Source organism: Tenrec ecaudatus, chromosome 3, assembly GCF_050624435.1.
Source record: "Tenrec ecaudatus isolate mTenEca1 chromosome 3, mTenEca1.hap1, whole genome shotgun sequence".
Taxonomy (NCBI): domain Eukaryota; kingdom Metazoa; phylum Chordata; class Mammalia; order Afrosoricida; family Tenrecidae; genus Tenrec; species Tenrec ecaudatus.
This window is the reverse complement of record NC_134532.1, coordinates 47,210,297-47,229,730: the sequence shown is the minus strand read 5'-3', so window position 1 is coordinate 47,229,730 and position 19,434 is coordinate 47,210,297. Positions and strand designations below refer to the sequence as shown.

General features: G+C 43.7%; 1 protein-coding gene and 1 pseudogene across 1 annotated transcript; one reads left to right on the top strand and one right to left on the bottom strand.

Moving 5' to 3' along the window:
• Positions 1-16,522: 16,522 nt before the first annotated feature.
• LOC142442261 (lysine-specific demethylase 4D-like) lies at positions 16,523-18,352 on the top strand. Its single transcript, XM_075543521.1, has one exon. It carries the CDS (start codon positions 16,523-16,525, stop codon positions 18,350-18,352), a length of 1,830 nt encoding a protein of 609 aa, XP_075399636.1.
• Positions 18,353-18,694: 342 nt separating this feature from the next.
• On the bottom strand, positions 18,695-19,065 carry LOC142443389 (large ribosomal subunit protein uL29-like; annotated as a pseudogene).
• Positions 19,066-19,434: the final 369 nt, after the last annotated feature.

The window sequence follows — 19,434 nt, the reverse complement described above, 5'->3', positions numbered from 1 at the left end:
CAACGCAAAGTACAGAGGTCTACACAAAGAGGCTGGACGACAAGCCGGCCCAAACCAGAATTAGGCCGACCCCCACACTCGAAGGGAATACCACAGAAAACAAAAATAGATCGTCTGGAGTGGGAAAGGACTGACCCACCACACCACATCCAGAAGGAACCTGAAACAAAAGAAGGAGAAAGGACGTAGTGGAGTACACCTGGGTCCACCAAGCCCAAAGTCGATAGACCAGCTAGAAGGGCCTGTCATACAGAGAGGACCATTCAGCTGACCACACTACGAGATACGACATCCTGCACCAACACATGGCCCTACATGGGACAGCACCTGAGACACAATGGGGGATGGGCGACTGAGCTGACCCCGCCACACTGAGGCAAACACTGGGGGCGTGCAATGGAGCAGCGGAGGAAGCAGAGCACAGGGAGCCCGAGGGAGTATAAAGGATGGTCTACAGGCCAACGAAAGGACCTTGAACTACTAGCAATTTTTCTTTTAATATTTGCTATCTTTTTGCTTAGTCTTTTTTAATTTGTTTTGTTTTTTACCTTGTAAATTTTGTATGTTAGTGGCTTTTCTGCTTATCAGCGTGTCGATGTTGCTTCTGTCAAAGCCATGTTCTTATGGGCCACTTGGGTACAGTCAAAGTCATATCCATTTGTATGCACATATTACTATGTCAGCAGGTCCACCTAGACAAGATAGGCTGGACAAATAATGAGAGAAGAAAACAACAGGACCAACGGTCCTGGAGGGACATGAGAGCGTGGGAGGTCGGGGAAGGGAGGAGGTGTCGCCCAACACAGAAACAAGGGAACAGCGAATGGTTCTAAACCAGAGGAGGGAGGGGAGGGGAGGACTGGAAGGGAGTGACCAAGAACAAGGTAACTGAAAGGAACTACTGAATCCAGAATGAAGGCCAAACATGGTAATGGGTCGGGAGGAAAGCGAAAGGAAATAGAGGAAAGGAGTAGGAGGCAAAGTGCATACAGAGAAGCCTAAATACAGACATGTACATATGTAAATATATTTATGTTTATGGGGGCAATAGATTTATATGCATATGTTTATAGGTTCAGTAGTAGGGTAGCAGATGGACATTGGGCCTCCTCATGCATAATCCCCCAATACAATAGCACCTCGCCCTGCTAAGCAGCCATTGCAGGATACCCATCTTCCCGACATGATCACTGAAGACAGACGTGTGTGTAAACAAATGTGGTGAAGAAAGCTGATGGTGCCCGGCTATCAAGAAAAGATACAGCGTCTGGGGTCTTAAAGCCTTGAAGGCAAGTAAGCGGCCATCTAGCTCAGAAGCAACAAAGCCCACAGAGAAGAAGCACACGGCCTAAGCGAACACAAGGTGTTGAATGGACCATGTAGCAGATACAAAGGAACAAAAACAATCATTGTGTGATCACCTTCCTCACATAATGGCTGAAGACGAAAGTGTGCATAAGCAAGTGTGGTGAAGAAGGCGGATGGTGCCCGGCTACTGAGAGATATAGCGTCTGGGGACTTAAAGGCTTGAAAGCAAACAAGCGGCCATCTAGCCCAGAAGCAACCAAGCCCACACGGAAGCAGCACACCAACATAGGTGACCATGAAGGACAGAGGAGACCAGGTCTCCAATATCAAAGGTGGGGTGGTGGTGAGAATCACATCACCGTGAAAGAGGGGGAGTGCATGATGGGGACCCAATGCCCACCTGTAGAGAGCTGAACACCCCTTCCAGAGGGGTAGGGAGGAGGAGATGGGCCACACAGGGTTCAGTGTAACAACAATGAAACTCAAAACATTCCTCTAGTTCCTGAACGCTTGCTCCCCTCCCAATCATCATGACCCCAATCCTACCTTGCCTTGCGGACCTGGTTGTACCAGAGGTTGTACAGCGGTGCAGTGGGGATCTGAAGGCACAGGGAATCTAGGACAGACGAACCCTTCAACACCAGCGGTGGGAGTGGCAACACCAGGAGGGAAGGGAGTGTAGAAAGGGAGAACCGATCTCGGAGATCTATGTGTAACCTCCTCTCTGGGAGATTGTCAAGGGGGAGGCGGGTGAGGGGAGACACCGGGGAGTGTAAGATAAGATATAATAATTATTTATAAACTATCAAGGGACCAGGGGTGGGATCGGGTAGGGAGGGGGATGGGGAAAAAAAGGGAAACCGAGCTGATTCCAGGAACCCAAGTGGAAGGTGAATTATGAGAGTGATGAGTGCAACGAATGTATAAGGGTGCTTTGCTCATTTGATGTATGCACAGATTGTGATAAGAGCCTTATGAGCCCCAATAAAAAGATTTTTAAAAAAAAGAAAGATTAGGGCAAAGAATGTGCTTTATACAATTGATGTATGTATATGTATATGTATGGATTGTGATAAGAGTTGTATGAGCCCCTAATAAAAAGTAAATAAATAAATTAATTAATTAAAAACAAATTAATTAATTAATTAATTAAAAAACAAACAAACAAAAAACCTATAAATGTAGATAATTAGATCTATTTCCTCATCCTCATATATATGTTTGCATGTACACGTCTTTGTCTAGACCTCCATAAATGTCCCTTGACTCCCAGCTCCTTCCTCCCTCTCCCTTGACTTTCCTCCTGCCCCACCACCATGCTCCATCCCCACTTGGGCTACAGCTATACCTCTTCTCTACGCAACCTTACCCTTGATTGTTCCCCGTCTGGCCACTCCCCCCTCACTACCATTTTGGGTTCCATGTTGTTCCCTTGTCCCTGTGTTTATTAACACCACTTCCTTACCCTTCTCCCCCTCCCCCACCCGGATGTGTCTGTCCCCCAGGAACTGTCTGTCCCATTGTTTTTCCTCCAGATAGTTCATCCAGCCTGTCCTATTCAGACAGACCTATGGAGACACTAACATGCACGAAAACAAGACAGAGGAAAACAAAGCATTGACTGCACACCTCCATGATAGGATCGCTGAAGACAAAAGGGTGCATAAGCAAATGTGGCGAGGAAAGCTGATGGTGCCCGGCTATCAAAAGAGATAGTGTCTGGGGTCTTAAAGGCTTGAATATAAACAAGCGGCCATCTAGCTCAGAAGCAAAAAAGCCCACATGGAAGAAGCACACCAGCCAGTGCGATCACGAGGTGCCAAAGGGACCAAGTATAAGGCATCATGCAAAAAAAAAAAAAAAGAATATGTGTGTGTGTGTAAGTGTATATATATATATATATATGTATATATTTATATATACCACATTGAATGAAGGGGGAAGTGCCGATTGGAGACCCAAGGCCCAAGTGTCGGCCACTGGAGATCCCCTCATAGAGGGGCTTAGGAGAGGAGATGGGTCAGTCAGGGTGCAAGGTAGTACCGATGAAGAGCACAGCTTCTCCCCAGTTCCTGGATGCTTCATCCCCCCAACTACCATGATCCGAATTCTACCTTGCAGGGCTGGATAGGGCAGAGGTTGTACACTGGTACATATGAGGGCTGGAGGCACAGGGAATCCAGGGTGGACGATACCTTCAGGACCAGGGGTGTGAGGGGCGATGCTGGGAGAGCGTAGGGTGAGTGGGTTGGAAAGGGGGAACTGATTACAGGGATCCACATGTGACCTCCTCCCTGGGAGAGGGACGACAGAGAAGGGGGGGAAGGGATATTCCGGATAGAGCAAGATATGACAAAATAACGATGTATAAATTACAAAGGGCACATGAGGGAGAGGGCAGCGGGGAGGGAGGGGAAAAAAAAAGAGGACCTGATGCAAAGGGCTTAAGCGGAAAGCAAATGCTTTGAGAATGATTGGGGCGGGGAATGTATGGATGTGCTTTATACAATTGATGTATGTATATGTATGGATTGTGATAAGAGTTGTATGAGTCCCTAATAAAATGTAAAAAAAGAAAAGGGAAAAAAAAAGAAAGAAAAGAAAATGATTAGGGCAAAGAATGTACAGATGTGCTTTATACAATTGATGTATGTATATGTATGGACTATGATAAGAGTTGTATGAGCCCCTAATAAAACGTTTAAAAATAAAAAATAAATAAATAAAGAGAATTACAGTCTCAGAATCCCACAGGCGCCATTCCTCCTATGAGGTTGTCTGGCCTGAGAACTGAATGGAAAGCAGTGAGTCTGAGTCTGCTTGTTAAGTCAAAGGGGAACTTCCCCTATTTTCTATAAAGCTGCTCCGCGTAGCAATAGGCATCATGGTAGTGAATTTGTGCTAAGCGCCAGAGCCAGAGTTGACTTTTCAAAATGTCAAAATCTTATGGCGTATAAGAGATCCAGTTTGATGAAGCTATTTCTGGAAGGGTTTTGCTCGTTCCTCCTTCCCTTTCACACTTTTCTGTTACTGAAATCACTTGGGTTGGTGGCACAGTGGATAATGTTTAATGGCTGTGGTTTTATGCTGACTTGGCTGGGCCAGGATTCTCAGAAGTTTAGGAATTATGAATGAGCTTAGGTGACAGTGTTCGATATAATGCCATCACTTCCATGAAGAGATTTGCTGTCAGCAGCCAAGTAGTGGGAGGTGTTATCCTGTTGGGTGTGGTTTTCCCCGTATAAATTCAAGTACATTCTATCTGCAGCTTTTGTCCAGGTCTGGGGACTTCCTAGACGTGTGGATCTCCAGATGTGAGAGAGCATCTTGACATATTTCATATATAGCTTGGATTCATCAATCTGCACAGCCATGAGGAAGGGGCCTACCATCTGACCTTCCCTTCTTATTTCATCGTGCATTTGACCTACTTGAGTCAAGAGAAGGGTCCAGACTGATATCTGAGCCTTGCCAGCCTCTACAACTGTGAATTGAAAAGGTGAGTAGTATGACTAGAATGTTTTCTAACTATTTCTGACACAGGTAGCAGGATGGGAGAAAAACTGGACTTCCCAATCTAGTACAGTGCATAATCTTGGAAACTCCACAAGAGAAATTCTCCCCTTTCCTATAGGATCTCTAGGAGTCAGCATTGACTCTATACCTTCCAGTGAGTAAGGGTTCTGGGACGAAGGATGTGGAGGGCTGGGCTCTCCCTGAGGTTTGAGCAGATGACTTATCATTCATAGTCCAGGATGCCTTTTGGAGCAGATTGATCAGAATGAGCTCAGGGACTCACACAGTATTTTGGAGTTTTCCATCCAGAGTTTGTTGCTAAGTGAGGTTTCACCGATGGCCTCTCTAAAATAGAAATTTCCCCACCATTGTTCTTGGCAGCTGTTGCCCAGATATATCGAGAGACAGTGAATATCATGGTGGAGAGCTGGCCCTTCATCTCGCTGCCCCTGGTTGTTCTAGTGACAATCTCACAGGACATCTTTTGCTTGTGAGAGGCAGTTGTCTTCATATTCTAAGTTTCAAGAGTATTTAGATAACATGTGATAATTGGTTGTTTTTAATTTATGGTGGCCCGTGTTTTCCGGAGAGGAACTGTGCCTCATAGTGTTTTCAGAGATTGCTTTTTCAAAAGTAAGTCACCAGGCCTCGCTCTTAAAGTGTCTCTGAGGAGAAACCAACTATCTTCTAAGTTAGCTGCTAATCATTTTATCTGTTTGAATTATTAGGAGTTCCAACTTTAAAGAAGTTACCATGGATTTCACATTTATTCAAGGAGAAAAATGGCACACGGTGATGTTTTTATTTTGGAGGTTTTAAAGAATTTTTCCTAATTCTTCCATTTAAGATTTTTAGGTTGACATTCATATTTGTTTTGTTTCATTTTTTAGTAAAATTCTCCAAGCTTTTAGGAAAAAGGGGCATTGCAGTTAGTTTGCTGCTACTGGTGTTTCTGAGTTGATTACTAGGCGTGGCATAAGAGTGGATCAATTAGAAATCAGGTGGAGATAACACAGGCCTAAATAAGAGACTGCGATAGGATTTTCACATTGGAATCTGGGTAGGTCTAACCCATTAAGAATTGTGCTGGGAGATTTGCTTTTCTGTGTTGAGGCTTTTAGATGCAAAATTCATAAATTCTATTTATGGATCCTAAAATGTCTGACTTTGACTGTAAGTCTTAGGCTGTTGTTCTTAAGGGCTATGGAATTGTTCCTGGTTCATACTTACCCTCAGGACTGACTCATAATGGAGGGAATACTGCACAATCCATGGCCATTCTCACAGTTGTTATATTAGAGATCCTTGCTGCAGTTACCATGTCAATCCTGCTCAAATAAATGTTTATACTAATCAGTGCTATAAAACCATTGATGTAATCATTCAACTTGATATTTTCATCTTAAATATGCAATTCACTATATGAAACCCAATTCCCGGAATCATGAAATTTGGCTATAAACTATCTCCTAGCTGTCCACACTTTTACAGTTTTGTGCTTGGCCCTCGATGCATCTTTGTGTTGTTACTAGGTGTCATTGAGTGTGTTCTGAAGCATAGTAACTCCAGATAAAACAAGACGTAATGCTGCCCAGTCCTGTGCCAGCCTCACACTTATTTTGCTTGATTCCATTGTTGCAGCCACTGTGTCCATCCATCTTGTTGTGTGTGCATTCCATCATGTTGGGAGCTTTTCACTTTTCTCCAGACCCTTCACTCTGTCAAATATGCTGTGCTCTCCAGAGACTATTCTCTTTTGATGACATGCCCATGTTGGCTTTGCTTATCTCTAAAGGCATATGGGTCTTCCTACTTTCAAGACAGTGGGTGTTCTATTGGCAGTTTATGGTACCTTCAAATTCTTGGCTGGCACCACAATTCAAATGGATTGATTCTTCTATCTTCCACATTTACAGGATTAGCTTTAGAACTAGATTGGTTTCTTCTAAAATCCAGTGAAAATTACATTGAAATAATTATATAAAGGTTATGTAGCACACCCCATTACAAACCTGATAAATTTGCCTCATAATGTAACTGAGAGAGCGTGGCATCAGGCTGTGCCCAGACAGGTTTTCATATCTGGATTCTAATCATTTTAGGTCCTGCAGTCGGATTGCTTCCCAGGGTGCCAACTCTAGACTGGTGAATCCCCTGAAGTCTGATTCAAGGATTTAGAACCTGCCAACTGCTGTTACTGGTAAGTTCTTTTTCTTTAAAAAAAATAATTTAATGTGGGCTCTTACACATATTGCAACAATCCATGTCAACTACATTAAGCAAAATTGTACACATGCTGCCATCATTATTTTGCAAATATGATCTCTCTACTTGATGCCTTGTATCAAGACATCTTTTATCCCTTCCTTCCGCCAGTAAGTTATTTTCCTGGGCATGATCTTTCTGTCTGACATAGGCATGACCCACTCATGACATTTACTGGACCTTCTCTCATGCCAATCCTGTGATGTTTCTTGTCTCTTCCCCAAAATATGATTTTTTGAGGGGGGGTCATGATCCCTTATTTTGGTGTTATTAGAGGCTCTCAAATTGGTCTGCATAATATTGGCCCTCCTTTAGGACACACAGATATGCTATAAGGTCCTCACAGTGGTTATGCTTTAGCCTGTTGTTGCAGTCACTGTGTGGATGCGCCTCCTTTGGGTCTTATGCTTAACCTAGCAAGATGTTCTATTCAAGACTGGTCTCACTGGAAGACATATTCAGATTCTATGAAACAATGTATCCTACCACACGAAGGCTGATTGGACTAGAATACTGTCAGAATATGAAATCTAAAGCCTAAAGGTGTGAGGCTTTATTGGTGGATAGCAGGATACACTCTCTGGGATTGAAAAGTCCCCTGTGGAATCAAGATATTGCTTGGTGCACAAAAATAGATTTACTTCACCGTAACTTTACCTTGTGAGTGACAGTTGCTTTCATAGTGTAAGTTTGAAGTTATTTTTTAATGTATTGTGAAATATTTATTTCTAATTACAAATAAATGAAATTTTGTCTTAAAGCATGGTGTAGCATTGGTAACAGTCTTAATATAACAACAGTAAATGACATTGTTACATTTAGCGACAGTGTGCGTAAAAAGCCAACTGTAAGTGTGAAGGTGGAGATAGCTTCTCTCTCACCAGATCAGAAATTCTCAGGCAGTCTTTGCAAGAGTCCAATAAAGATCATCTTTCATAACAAGTGTACTTATGTATTTAGACTTGATAACCAACAAGCTGGAAAACCCTGTTTCACAAAGATATGATGTTGGAAATGAAAGAAAAAGGTGCAACACAGTCTCAGACCGAATAGGATATGACTGCACACACATGATCCAGAATTTTATAACTGACATTGTAGAGAAATCAGTTCTTGCTGCATTACTGTTAATAAGTTCAATGAACTCCTCTTGTGCTGTCTCAAGAGCATCTTCAACTTTGACTGTGAATGGGCTTCTGGGAAGTGTAAATGGGGTGTCAGGTAGATTTGGAAAGCACTAGAAAATTTCATCTGCAAGCATGTGCAAGTGTTCTTTCACAGAAATTATCTTAATTTCATCTAACCTTTCATCTGGTTCAATTACATGTTCTTCAAAGAAATTATCGCGGGCCACATGCAGCCAGCCAAAGGCATTTATCTGGCCCGCCGGGTGTTTTTGCCTGTTGTTGTTTTTTTTTTTTTACTTCAAAATAAGATATGTCTGATGGGGTCAGTGCACTTGGAGCTGTCAGAGTGTGAGAGCAGGATAGGAACCCGGTAGCACTTTGTCTTTCTGAAGCTTCTCTGGGGGCGAGGTTTTCCAGAATAACCCACAATGTGTGTGCCAAGTCCGGCTACGAGCTGTTCTCCATGGGCTCCAAGTAGGAGCACTTGCTGCCGTGGCCAGCCTTCACAGAGACCATCCACAATGATAGCGTGGCCAAGCGGCCCGAGCGCAATCAGCCTGATGCCTTTAAGATGCCCTGCGGTAAATGAGGCTGGCCACGGGCTTGGCCACGAGTTGCTCAATGATGTCCCCAAGCATGGGCAATCCAACTTCTGAATATTCAGCAGCTCCCTGAAGTACATCTCTGAAGGCAACAAATCTGCCTCCCAGAGGAAGTAAACGTGCAGCCCAACCTCCAACCCCCCCAACAGCCACAGGTATTGGTCACCCTCCTTTAGAACTACAGCCTACAGACCTTCAGGCAGAGAGGGCTGGATGGGGTGGTGGGGAACGGTGTTTCCTGATGACACTACGCCCTGTGCCAGGATGGGGCCAAGGGCTAGTTCATCTTGGCCTCCGAGGCTGGAGGCTGAGACTCTGCTTTTAGGGTGTCTGTGTCTTGAAAGACATAACACCCTTGACTTCTCTCCTCAGCCTGGCAGCCCCCCTCCCTGCCTGTCTGGTCTCACCCTTATGAGCCCCAATTCCCCAAAGGGCTCCAGCCCTCACCAGGGCCCATGCTGACCCCTAAGTTGTGTGAGCAGTTGCAACCAGTACAAGGCCATGTCCCATTCGGGGGCTCCATCCCAGTCACCCCATGAATCACTCTGGTCAAATCCTTCTAGGCTCACCAGGACACTGATGGTCTATGACCTGCTGGGGCATGCAGGCCCATGGCACCACCCCTGAATTCCAGGTCTCCATCTGTGTGAGAGAGCAGCCACTGATCCATGGTCTTCCTACCAGTCCCTGGTGGGGCCTGGGAGGTCTTGTCGACAGTCTGTACCTGCCAAGCTTGCCCCAGAAGAGTATGTCCAGAGCTCCTGGTGGCATCCTCACCATTTCCCGCTTCACTCTCTCCAGCTTTCTGAACTGATTGGCTGTAAATTAATAAACAAGGAGACCCAGCAGGCTGCCATGTCCATGACTGGGTCTGTCTCCACCCTTTAAAAAAACTGCAGGGTGCATAGGAATTTGTTCATAGTTCATCTTTTTTTTTTTTTTCTAAACTATAGTCCGGTCCTCCAATTGTCTGAGGGACAGTGAACTGGCCCCCTATTTAAAAAGTTTGAGGACTCCTGCTTTAAGATCCCAGATGCCATGTCTTTTGATAGCCAAGCACTATTAACATTCAGGTTTGAAGAAGTTTAAGAGAGCACTTGCTTTTCAGTGCATCTTAATTTAGGGAGACTCTTTGTCTCCCTAGAAAAAGCCTCATCGAATTTTCAAGGTCTGATTTTTCTAAGGTAGGTCACCAAGCCTGTCTCTCAAGGAAGACAAATTTTCTGTTAGTTGCTAACCATATTAACTATCTGCGTCTCTTAAGGACTTCAAGTTCAAAGAATTACTATAAATTTTACATTTATTCATAGAGGAAAATGACACATTGTGATGTTTATATATCTTTGGGGATTATAGCACATTTACATATTTAAATAACTTTTCTGAAGAATTTGGGTTTGTATTTATTTTGTTTTACTTGGCTTTGGGTAAAATTCTTAGTTTGCTGTTTCTCTGAGAGGATTGCTAGGTATGGCATAAGACCACATCAGTTAGTAAGTGGATGGAGGTGACCTGGTAATAAATGGAAGATTGTAACAGGAATTTCATGGTAGAATCAGGGTGGGGCTAACCCAATGAGAATTGTGTTGGGAGATTTGCATTTCTTTTTTGAGAATATTTCACTGGGATTTATAATTCATGAATTAAATTATATTTATGGATCCTAAAATGTCTTTCTTTGACAGGCTGTTGTAGGCTGTTAAAGGCCCTGGAATTGGTTCTGACTCATACTCACCCTCAGGTCTGACTCATAGTTAGTCTATATCAACATGGAATAAATTTTGTCCAATCCATGGTCATCCTCACAATTGTTATGTTGCAGCTGCTTCCTGCACTTACCATGACAATTCATATAAGTGAACATTTTCCTATAATTTCTCTGAACCTTGTATTTACCAAGCCTGTTATTTTCCAAGGACTGATATGTTAGTCTAGTAGAGGTCAATGCCATTTCCTTGATATTTTTTCCTTCAAATAATAAAATAGTAAAACAATATAATTCCACATCAGTAACCATAACAATATAATTTCACATCAGTAACCAGTTTTTTTTTGTTTGTTTTCTCTAAGAAAAGCTTTTAGTTTGAGTTCAGTGAAATATAGTTTGCCTCTGATTGCAAGTCATAATTAAATTTTAATTTGACTCTCTCTAATGTTCACCTACTGAGGATAAATGCATCCACGATGCAAATTATTTGTGACATAAACATGTTTGGCTTTCTGTTTCAATTTTCTGATTCTCATGCATATGGAATCAGGAGAGGCAATGATTTTAAGCTCTTAGATGAAAAATAAAAGTCATTGGTTCAACCTCACCAGTTGTTTCTTGGAGAAACTTAGAAAGGTATGCCTAGAGATAAATAGCACAGTCAGACTCCATAGAGTTTACAGCCTTAAAGATAATGCTCTGGTGTAGTGCTACTGTATTCTATGGGGTGTTTATTTTGTGATAGCGTTACCTTGCTTGTCTTAGTAAAATGAGGTGAGTGTATTTTTCAATGATGCAACTTAAGCGGAGTTTGAACTGCCAGGTTCTGTGTTACATATGAAGCTGTGGATCATTGACCTCCATCCCACTCAGGGCTCCTTAAGTTATGCTTTCACTTTTATAAAGAGAATTGGATATATAAAATATCTCTAAAGGTGGTATAACTTAGGAATTGGACTAAAATTATAATATAACACAGATTTCACAACTTCTGAATTGTTTTGTTTCACCCATTTTTTGTGTTACTTTTGAGCTTATAGCAAGGGGCGTGGGGGTGGGCAGGATGAGAAAGACAGAACTGGATAGGACTGCCTATGATGGTTAATACTGAGTTTCACATCTCCTGGTCATTATTTGTAAATACTATGTACTTAAGATGCAATGGCCACATAATATTAGAGAGCTTACACTACTGTCAGGTTATGTCTAACACATAGGGTTACAAAAACATCTTTCAAAGCTAATGTTTTCTGTAGTTCTACTGGTTTTTCCAAGGTTCGGCTTTTAGCTTTAATCAGGATGGCTATTGCATGTTTCTCTTTAAGTGCTTGATGAATTATCTGTTTTGTGTTGCTTAATTTTTTTTAAGATAATTCATCATAAATTGAGTGTTGAAGTAATTCTACGTAAATTTTATTTTTCCTATTAAGTTCACTGAAATCTTCACATTTTCTGTCCCATAGTGGAGCCCTGTGGGAGCCCCATTGGGTTGCCAACCCAGCAGTTCCAGTGACCAGGTGCTCCATGGAGAAAGACAAGGCTTTTAACACTTATCAAGGGTTAGAGCCTGAGAAAAACACAAAGACATCTCCGCTATGTCCTATAGGGCCGAACTGATGCCATCACTGACATCCATAGCATTACGAATACTACATTTCTAGAAGGCATGTCACACCATGTCTTCTGGAATGTCTTCCCATGAATCTCGAATCCACTTCATGACATTTCCTCCTTTTGTTAGTCGGGCTAGACCAGCTGACATCCATTCATGTCACATCTTTCTCACACAGTCTTCAAAAGGCTTATTCAAAGATACATCCTGAGGCTGCAGTACAGATATAAGCCCACCTGGAATAAAAGCTAAAGTAACTTTACTAGATTTTGCCAATTTTTTTAATGTCATCCGATAGGTGGGCTCTGAACATATCCCAAACAAGTAATGATGGGTTTTTCTTTAAGGCTGCTCCTGGTCGTCGGTTCCAAATTTCTTCCAGCAATTTTTTTTTTTTGTTACGTCTTCATCCATCAAGCTTTTAAAATGTGCACGCACAATAATTCTCGGTGGGAAATTGATCTTTTTAGGCAAGGTACTTCCTTTTAAAAAATGACAGGGTGCAGCTTAATTCCATTAGCCAAACATAATAGAACAGCTGTAAGTGTTGTTTTTTTTCCATTTCCTGTAGTTTTTGAGAAAAATGTTTTGTTTTGTTTTTCCCTAAACTTGCCACAGTTCTGTTGATTGGGAGATCAAAAGTCATGGCAGTTTCATCCCATATTCCCAATATCTGCTAGGTCTCAATTAAAAATCCTTCTTTATTTTATAATAAATCACTGGAATGACATAATTTTTTCTTCAAGGTCTTGTGGCAGTTTCTGGAAAATCTTTGTTCTTTATCTCAGACATAGTCGGTCAAACCTATTCATGAAATGGGTACACCATTCTGCTAACACACAAAATTTTCAATGCCTGGTGCTTTATATTTGTCATCCTTAGCCATTTGTAGAGCACGTATGCGGGTTCCCATGTGTGTTATGCAGTAATCATTTTGACGACACTCCATAACCCATTTATGCAATTCACTCTCTAGAGCCCAATAAAAAGACATTAAACCATGACGAGCTTTTTTAGTTTTAAGAATCTGTTCCAAGTCAGCCTTTATTTTCCACCACTCCCTCACTTGCTTTTCGTCAACACAGAATTCCCTACTTGCAATACTGTTATTGCTCTCTTCTGCTCTTGACACAACCTTCATTTTGAACCCAGCCTCATATGACCGGTGTTTTTGTTTTGGTTCAAGAGTAGCCATTTCTAACAGGTTAACAGGATAAAAAAACAAGATAAAAAAAAACAAGACTTTGAAAAGGAACTTCCATGGTAATGCCCCCCCCCCCAACATACCCTCAACATGTTAGCCGGGAGGAGGCGGGGGAGTGCGTGCGGGCTGGGGATGCAGGATGTGAATTAACATAGAGACCGGAGAGGAGAGATGGAGCACAGCCACAGACACATCCTTACCAGTTCAGCTGCTGGAGTATGTGAATCACTATGGGTGCTTCTGCAAATTGGAGCCACCCACACCATAGGATAGCTCCCATAGGTTAGATGTGAGTAAATAAACATTCAAAGGCCTGCAGTGTCAGCGGGGCTTTGAATGAACCGTGGAGAAATGGAAATCACCCACGAGATAACAGCGCTTGCCCCGTTACCTCAGGGAGCCACAGCAAGGTGTTACACCTCGCTGGGGTATCACTGACCCATGTATAAGGCTAACCCGTTTCCAGCACATTTTTTTTGTGCTGAAAAACTCAGCTTATACGAGTATATACGGTAAGTATTATTGTTGATATTAGCATCGTCATGCTATTTTCTTTACTTGACCCTTTACTAGCACTTATTTTTTTAACATTTTATTAGAGGCTCATACAACTCTTATCACAATCCATACATACATCAATTGTGTAAAGCACATCTGTACATTCTTTTACCTCATCATTTTCAAAGCATTTGCTCCCCACTAAAACTCTTTGCATCAGGTCCTCTTTATTTTTCCTCCCTCCCCGCATCCCCCTCCCTCATGAGCCCTTGGTAATTTATAAATTATTTTCTCATGTCTTGCCCTGTCTGACATCTCCCTTCACCCCCATTTCTGTTGTCCACTCCCCAGGGAGGAGGTCACATGTAGATCCTTCTAATCGGTTCCCTCTTTCCAACTCACTCTCCCTCTACTCACCCAGTATAGCCACTCACACCCCTGGTCCTGAAGGTATCAATCGCCCTGGATTCCCTGTGCCTCAAGCTCCTATCTGCACCAGTGTACATCCTCTGCTCTATCCAGAATTGCAAGGTAGATTTCGGATCATGATAGTTGGGGGTAGGGGGAGGAGGAAGCATTTAGGAACTGGAAGAAAGCTGTATTCTTCATTGGTGCTACATTGCACCCTGCCTGACTCATCTCCTCCCCTAGAACCCTCTGCCAAGGGGATCTCCAGTGGCCGACAAATGGGCTTTGGGTCTCCACTCTGAATTCCCCCCTTCATTCACTATGGAAGATTTCTTTTTTTCTGATGATGCCTTTTACCTGCTCCCTTCGACATCTTGTGATCGCACAGGCTGGTGTGCTTCTTTCATGTGGGTTTTGTTGCTTCTGAGCTAGATGGCCGTTTGTTTATCTTCAAGCCTTTAATACCCCAGACATTATATCTTTTGATAGCTGAGCACCATCAGTTTTCTTCACCACATTTGCTTATGCACCCGTTTGTCTTCAGCGATCATATCCTGGAGGTTCACACCCAATGATGTGATTTTTTGTTCTTTGATGCCTGATAACTGATCCCTTCGGGACCACGTGATCACACAGGCTGGTGTATTCTTCCATGAGGGTTTTGTTGCTTCTGAGCTAGATAGCCACTTGTTTACCTTCAAGGCCTTTAAGACCCCAGATGCTATCTCTTTTGATAGCCGGCACCATCAGCTTTCTTCACCACATTTGCTTGTTCACCCGCTTTGTCTTCAGCAATTGTGTCGGGAGGGTAAGCATCATAGAATGCCATTTTAATAGAAGAAGGTATTCTTGCATGAGGGAGTACTTGACTGAAGGCCCTATATCCTTCTGCCACCTTAATACTAAACCTATGAATATATGTGCATATATAAATATATTTGCATTTGTACATGTCTTTGTCTATACCTCTATAAATCCCCTTTGACTCCCAGCTCTTTCCTCCATTTCCCTTGACTTTCCTTTTGTCCCACTATTATGCTCCATTCCCACCTGGGTTTCAGCTATACCTCTTAGTTACATTACCCAGCACTTCTTAAAACATTCACTTATTTCAGGGGTGTCAAATGGGTGGATTGCAGGCTGCATGCAGCTCCTCAGGCAATATTTTGTGGCCCATGATGCTCTGAAATAAAATGAAAACAGAAAAATTTATTACGAAGAAAATAGTGCTTGGGAGAAATTGAGGCAATACTGTACACACAGTTCCCTCTTTAACCTTTTAACTACTGAAGACCACTATACAGGTGGCCCAGTGGCTTTCCTGGGTGGGCACCGGTGGATGTGTCTAAACATGCTCACTTCCAGTGAAGTTTGAAAGCGATATGTCTGCCATTCTCAGTGCTTAATATAAACAGATCCCAATTTCAAAACGGTTAAAAAGAGGACTCTATGTTGTGCTGTTCTGAATCATACCTAGTGGCAGCACTACTTAACATTTTTAAAGGAAAGCCATTATGATTGTGCATCACATTTCTCAGCTGTACAACATTCTGGGTTTTTTATTTGTTACTTTGTTATAATTTCCAGTCACAACATAAGAGCTAAGTAAAAACTAGTAGGAGGACAGCGCTAACAAGTCTCAGGTTAAAAAGAATAATTTTCGTTTTATAAATGCATTAAATAAAATATATGCTTAAATAAAAACATTTATATAGGGTTTTAATTATCCTATCCATATTCCTAAATCCTCACTTCAAAATAAAAATTGAACAAAATTTGTAAATGTGATGTGGCCACTTCAATCTTGCCTGTTGCACCAAATGGCCCGTGCTTTAATTGAGTTTGACACCCCTGACTTTTGTTGAATGCTTCTGAATTATTGTCATTATATTTACCTTTTAAAAATTCCATGAGACACTTCTTGTTAGTGAAATTGGAAATTGCCTAGGATTGCAACTGAAATTAAGTATTAAAAAATAGAGATACCCTTCCAATTGAGTCAATTCCAGAGCAGCATACTGAGCCAGGAGCAATCTGGGAAAACCCACTCCATGTGGACAAGTCCTGTCTCTTTGAGGGAAAACAATAGTTGTCTGCCATAGTAGAATTCTATTGGTGAATCAACACACCTGGAGAGAGAGTGCATTTGCTCTCACGGATAAATCAATACACTGCAAGAAATTTTCTGAGAGATAAAGAAACAAGAGCACAGCATTCCAAGATACACAGAGCATCCATGAGAACCAGGTTTTCTGCCCTTTTTATTTTGCAGCCATGAAGTCTCAGGATTATCGAAGCCAGAACTCAAGTTTTAAAGTCATGACTTTTCAGCCTACCATGGAAGAATTTAAGGATTTCAACAAGTACATAGTTTATATGGAATCCCAAGGTGCCCACCGTGCAGGCTTGGCTAAGTTAATCCCACCCAAGCAGTGGACAGCTAGACAGAACTATGATGATGTGGATGACATCCTCATAGCCAGTCCGGTGCAGCAGGTAGTTACGGGGCAGGCAGGTGTCTTTTTGCAGTATCATAAAACGAAGAAATCCATGACCGTGGAGGAGTATTGCCACTTGTCCAACACTGACAGATATCGCACTCCCACACACCTGGATGTTGAGGATTTGGAACGAACATATTGGAAGACACGCCCGTACGATTCTCCCATTTATGGGGCTGGTGTATGCGGCTCTTTGTTTAGTGAAAAGACTGAGCATTGGAACCTCAGGCACCTGGGAACGATCCAGGATCTGCTGGAACAGGAGTGTGGAGTTGTCATCAAAGGCGTCAACACCCCCTCTCTGTACTTTGGCCTCTGGAAGACCACCTCCACTTGGCACACTGAGGCCATGGATCTGTACAGCATCAAATACCTGCACTTCGGGGACCCCAAAACGTGGTATGCGGTGCCCCCTGAGCACGGAGCCTGCCTGGAGAGACTGGCCAGGGAGCTTTTCCCTGGCACTTGCAGTGGCTGTGCGAACTTTCTACGGCACAAGGTGGCCCTCATCTCACCCAGAGTCCTCAGGGCGAACGGCATTCCCTTTGATCGGATCACGCAGGAAGCAGGCGAGTTCATGGTCACATTCCCATACAGCTACCACGCTGGCTTCAATCACGGGTTCAACTGCGCGGAATCCATCAATTTCGCCACCCTGCGGTGGGTTAATTATGGTAAAGCGGCTTCTCAATGTAGCTGCGGCGAAGCCAGGGTCATGTTTCCCATGGACGCCTTTGTGCGCATTCTGCAACCCGGGCACTATGAGCTGTGGAAACAGGGCAGGGACCACACCTCCGTGGACCACGTGGTGCCCACAGCACTAACCAGCCCAGAGTGGATGGCCTGGAAGGAAGCCCGGGCATGTGTGATGGTTCATGGGCATCTCTGGTCCGTTAAACCCCGCAGGGCCAGGCCTTGCTCTCGGACACTGGCTGCAGACAGTGGGCTCGGGGGTTGTGCCCGGGTGTGTCCTCGTCCCACACACCCCTCCTGGGAGGGCAGCTCTGCAGTTCGGTCTGAGACACCTGTCTTCATGGACAGCATTCCTGCGGAGTCCAGCATCTCCCCACTTCTCACCTCAGTTCCATCTGCCCAGTATCTCCAGCCTCCACCAAAGGAGACTCCAACTAGGCATCACCGGGACCTGGATGCCCAACAGCAGTCCATGGAACCCAGAGGCAAGAGGCACAAAGCACTCCCACTTGTGCACCTGCCCACACAGCCACTGCCTGAGGATTGTCCATCAATAGATGACCCTGCCCCTTTTAGTTTTGAGATCCAGCATCCTGCTAAAGCATCTGGGTGCTGCTGTGACCCTGATCTTCAGCCCTTGGGACCCCCACTGAATCCTGATTCTCCAATGCACCCTGGACCCTGCCTGCTGTCACTGGACAAAATCTCAGTGAATCTGCTGGACATGCTTGTGATGAGTCCTCCCAACGAGTCTTTGACTTCTAGAACATTCTCCAGCTATGCTGCTGAGCACAGTATGGTCCCTTCTGACCTCCTCAACGCTATTGCTATGGACCACTCTTATGCTTCTAAAATCCTGCCCTCAGACTATGATCACTGGGGACGGACTCCATGGAGCTTCCCTTCCTAAATCCTGGAAGGTTGTCACCAGCAAAGGTGTTCTTGCTGAGAGTTTAGCTAAACTGAAGTTCTTGTCAAATGTGATTGTGCCTTGGACTCCCCCAGCCTCAGGAAACACAGAAGCACCTAGACAATCTTCAATGAGGAAATTTTAATCTCCTCTAGTGATCTGTTTGCCCCTCAAAATTGTCATATTAACAGGTTGCCTAATACTTGCTCAACCTTTGGACTCCTAAAATCTACGAGCACTATTGTGTGTTCTAAGAACTCTCAGACCACCTGGAAATACGTGTGTCCCTTGATTCTTTTTTTTTTAACCGCTCAGTCAGTTTGTTTTATTGATGTGCAAGGCTCAGGCCTTGACTGTGTACTTGCGCAGTGGGTACAGCCACTCCTTCCGCTGCTGCTTCCTGGTCTTCAGGCTCTCCTCGTGCTTGTTGAGGCGGCGGCACATGGCTCGCGTTTTCTTGGGCCGCAGATCCAGGGGCTTGTACTTCTTACCCTTGTAGAACTTCCTGAGGTTCTCCTTTTGAGTCTGGTTGATGACGGTGAGAACTCGAGCAATGGATTTGCAGACAACTCGGATTTTGGAGAGCTTGGACGTCCACTGCTAGTCACTTTGGCAATGTGCAGCTGCGATAACTCCACCTTCAGGTCGTTGAGCTGTTTGAGCAGCACTTCCTTCTTCTTGCCGCGAAGGTCCCGGGCTCTAATCTTGGCCATGATTGAGCTTTAGAATTCTGCCGCCCGTCCCTTGATTCTTCCTAGACTTGGGCGCTGTCCTGGAAAAGAACTACCCTGGCCAGATATCTTTAAATCCATTGCTTTCCAGTCTATCTCACCACATGGCAACCACATGGCCATGATCAAGACCCACTATTTCAAAGTTTGACTTGGGGCTAATATTTAAGGAGGCACATTCCCAAGTCCTTCTTTGGAAATGGAAGAGGTGGATTCAAACCGCCAAACTTTAGCTCTCACAAAAATTTGCGCCAACTTTGGATGATGCTCAGAATCTTAGGCTCTTAATCCAGCTGTTGCACTTCTGAAGCACTGACCCAGTCTTCTACCAGTGGATGAAACTACACCTTC

Coding starts and splice junctions, on each gene's coding strand:
- LOC142442261 (XM_075543521.1), top strand. CDS start 16,523: ATGAAGTCTCAGGATTATCGAAGCCAGAACTCAAGTTTTAAAGTCATG.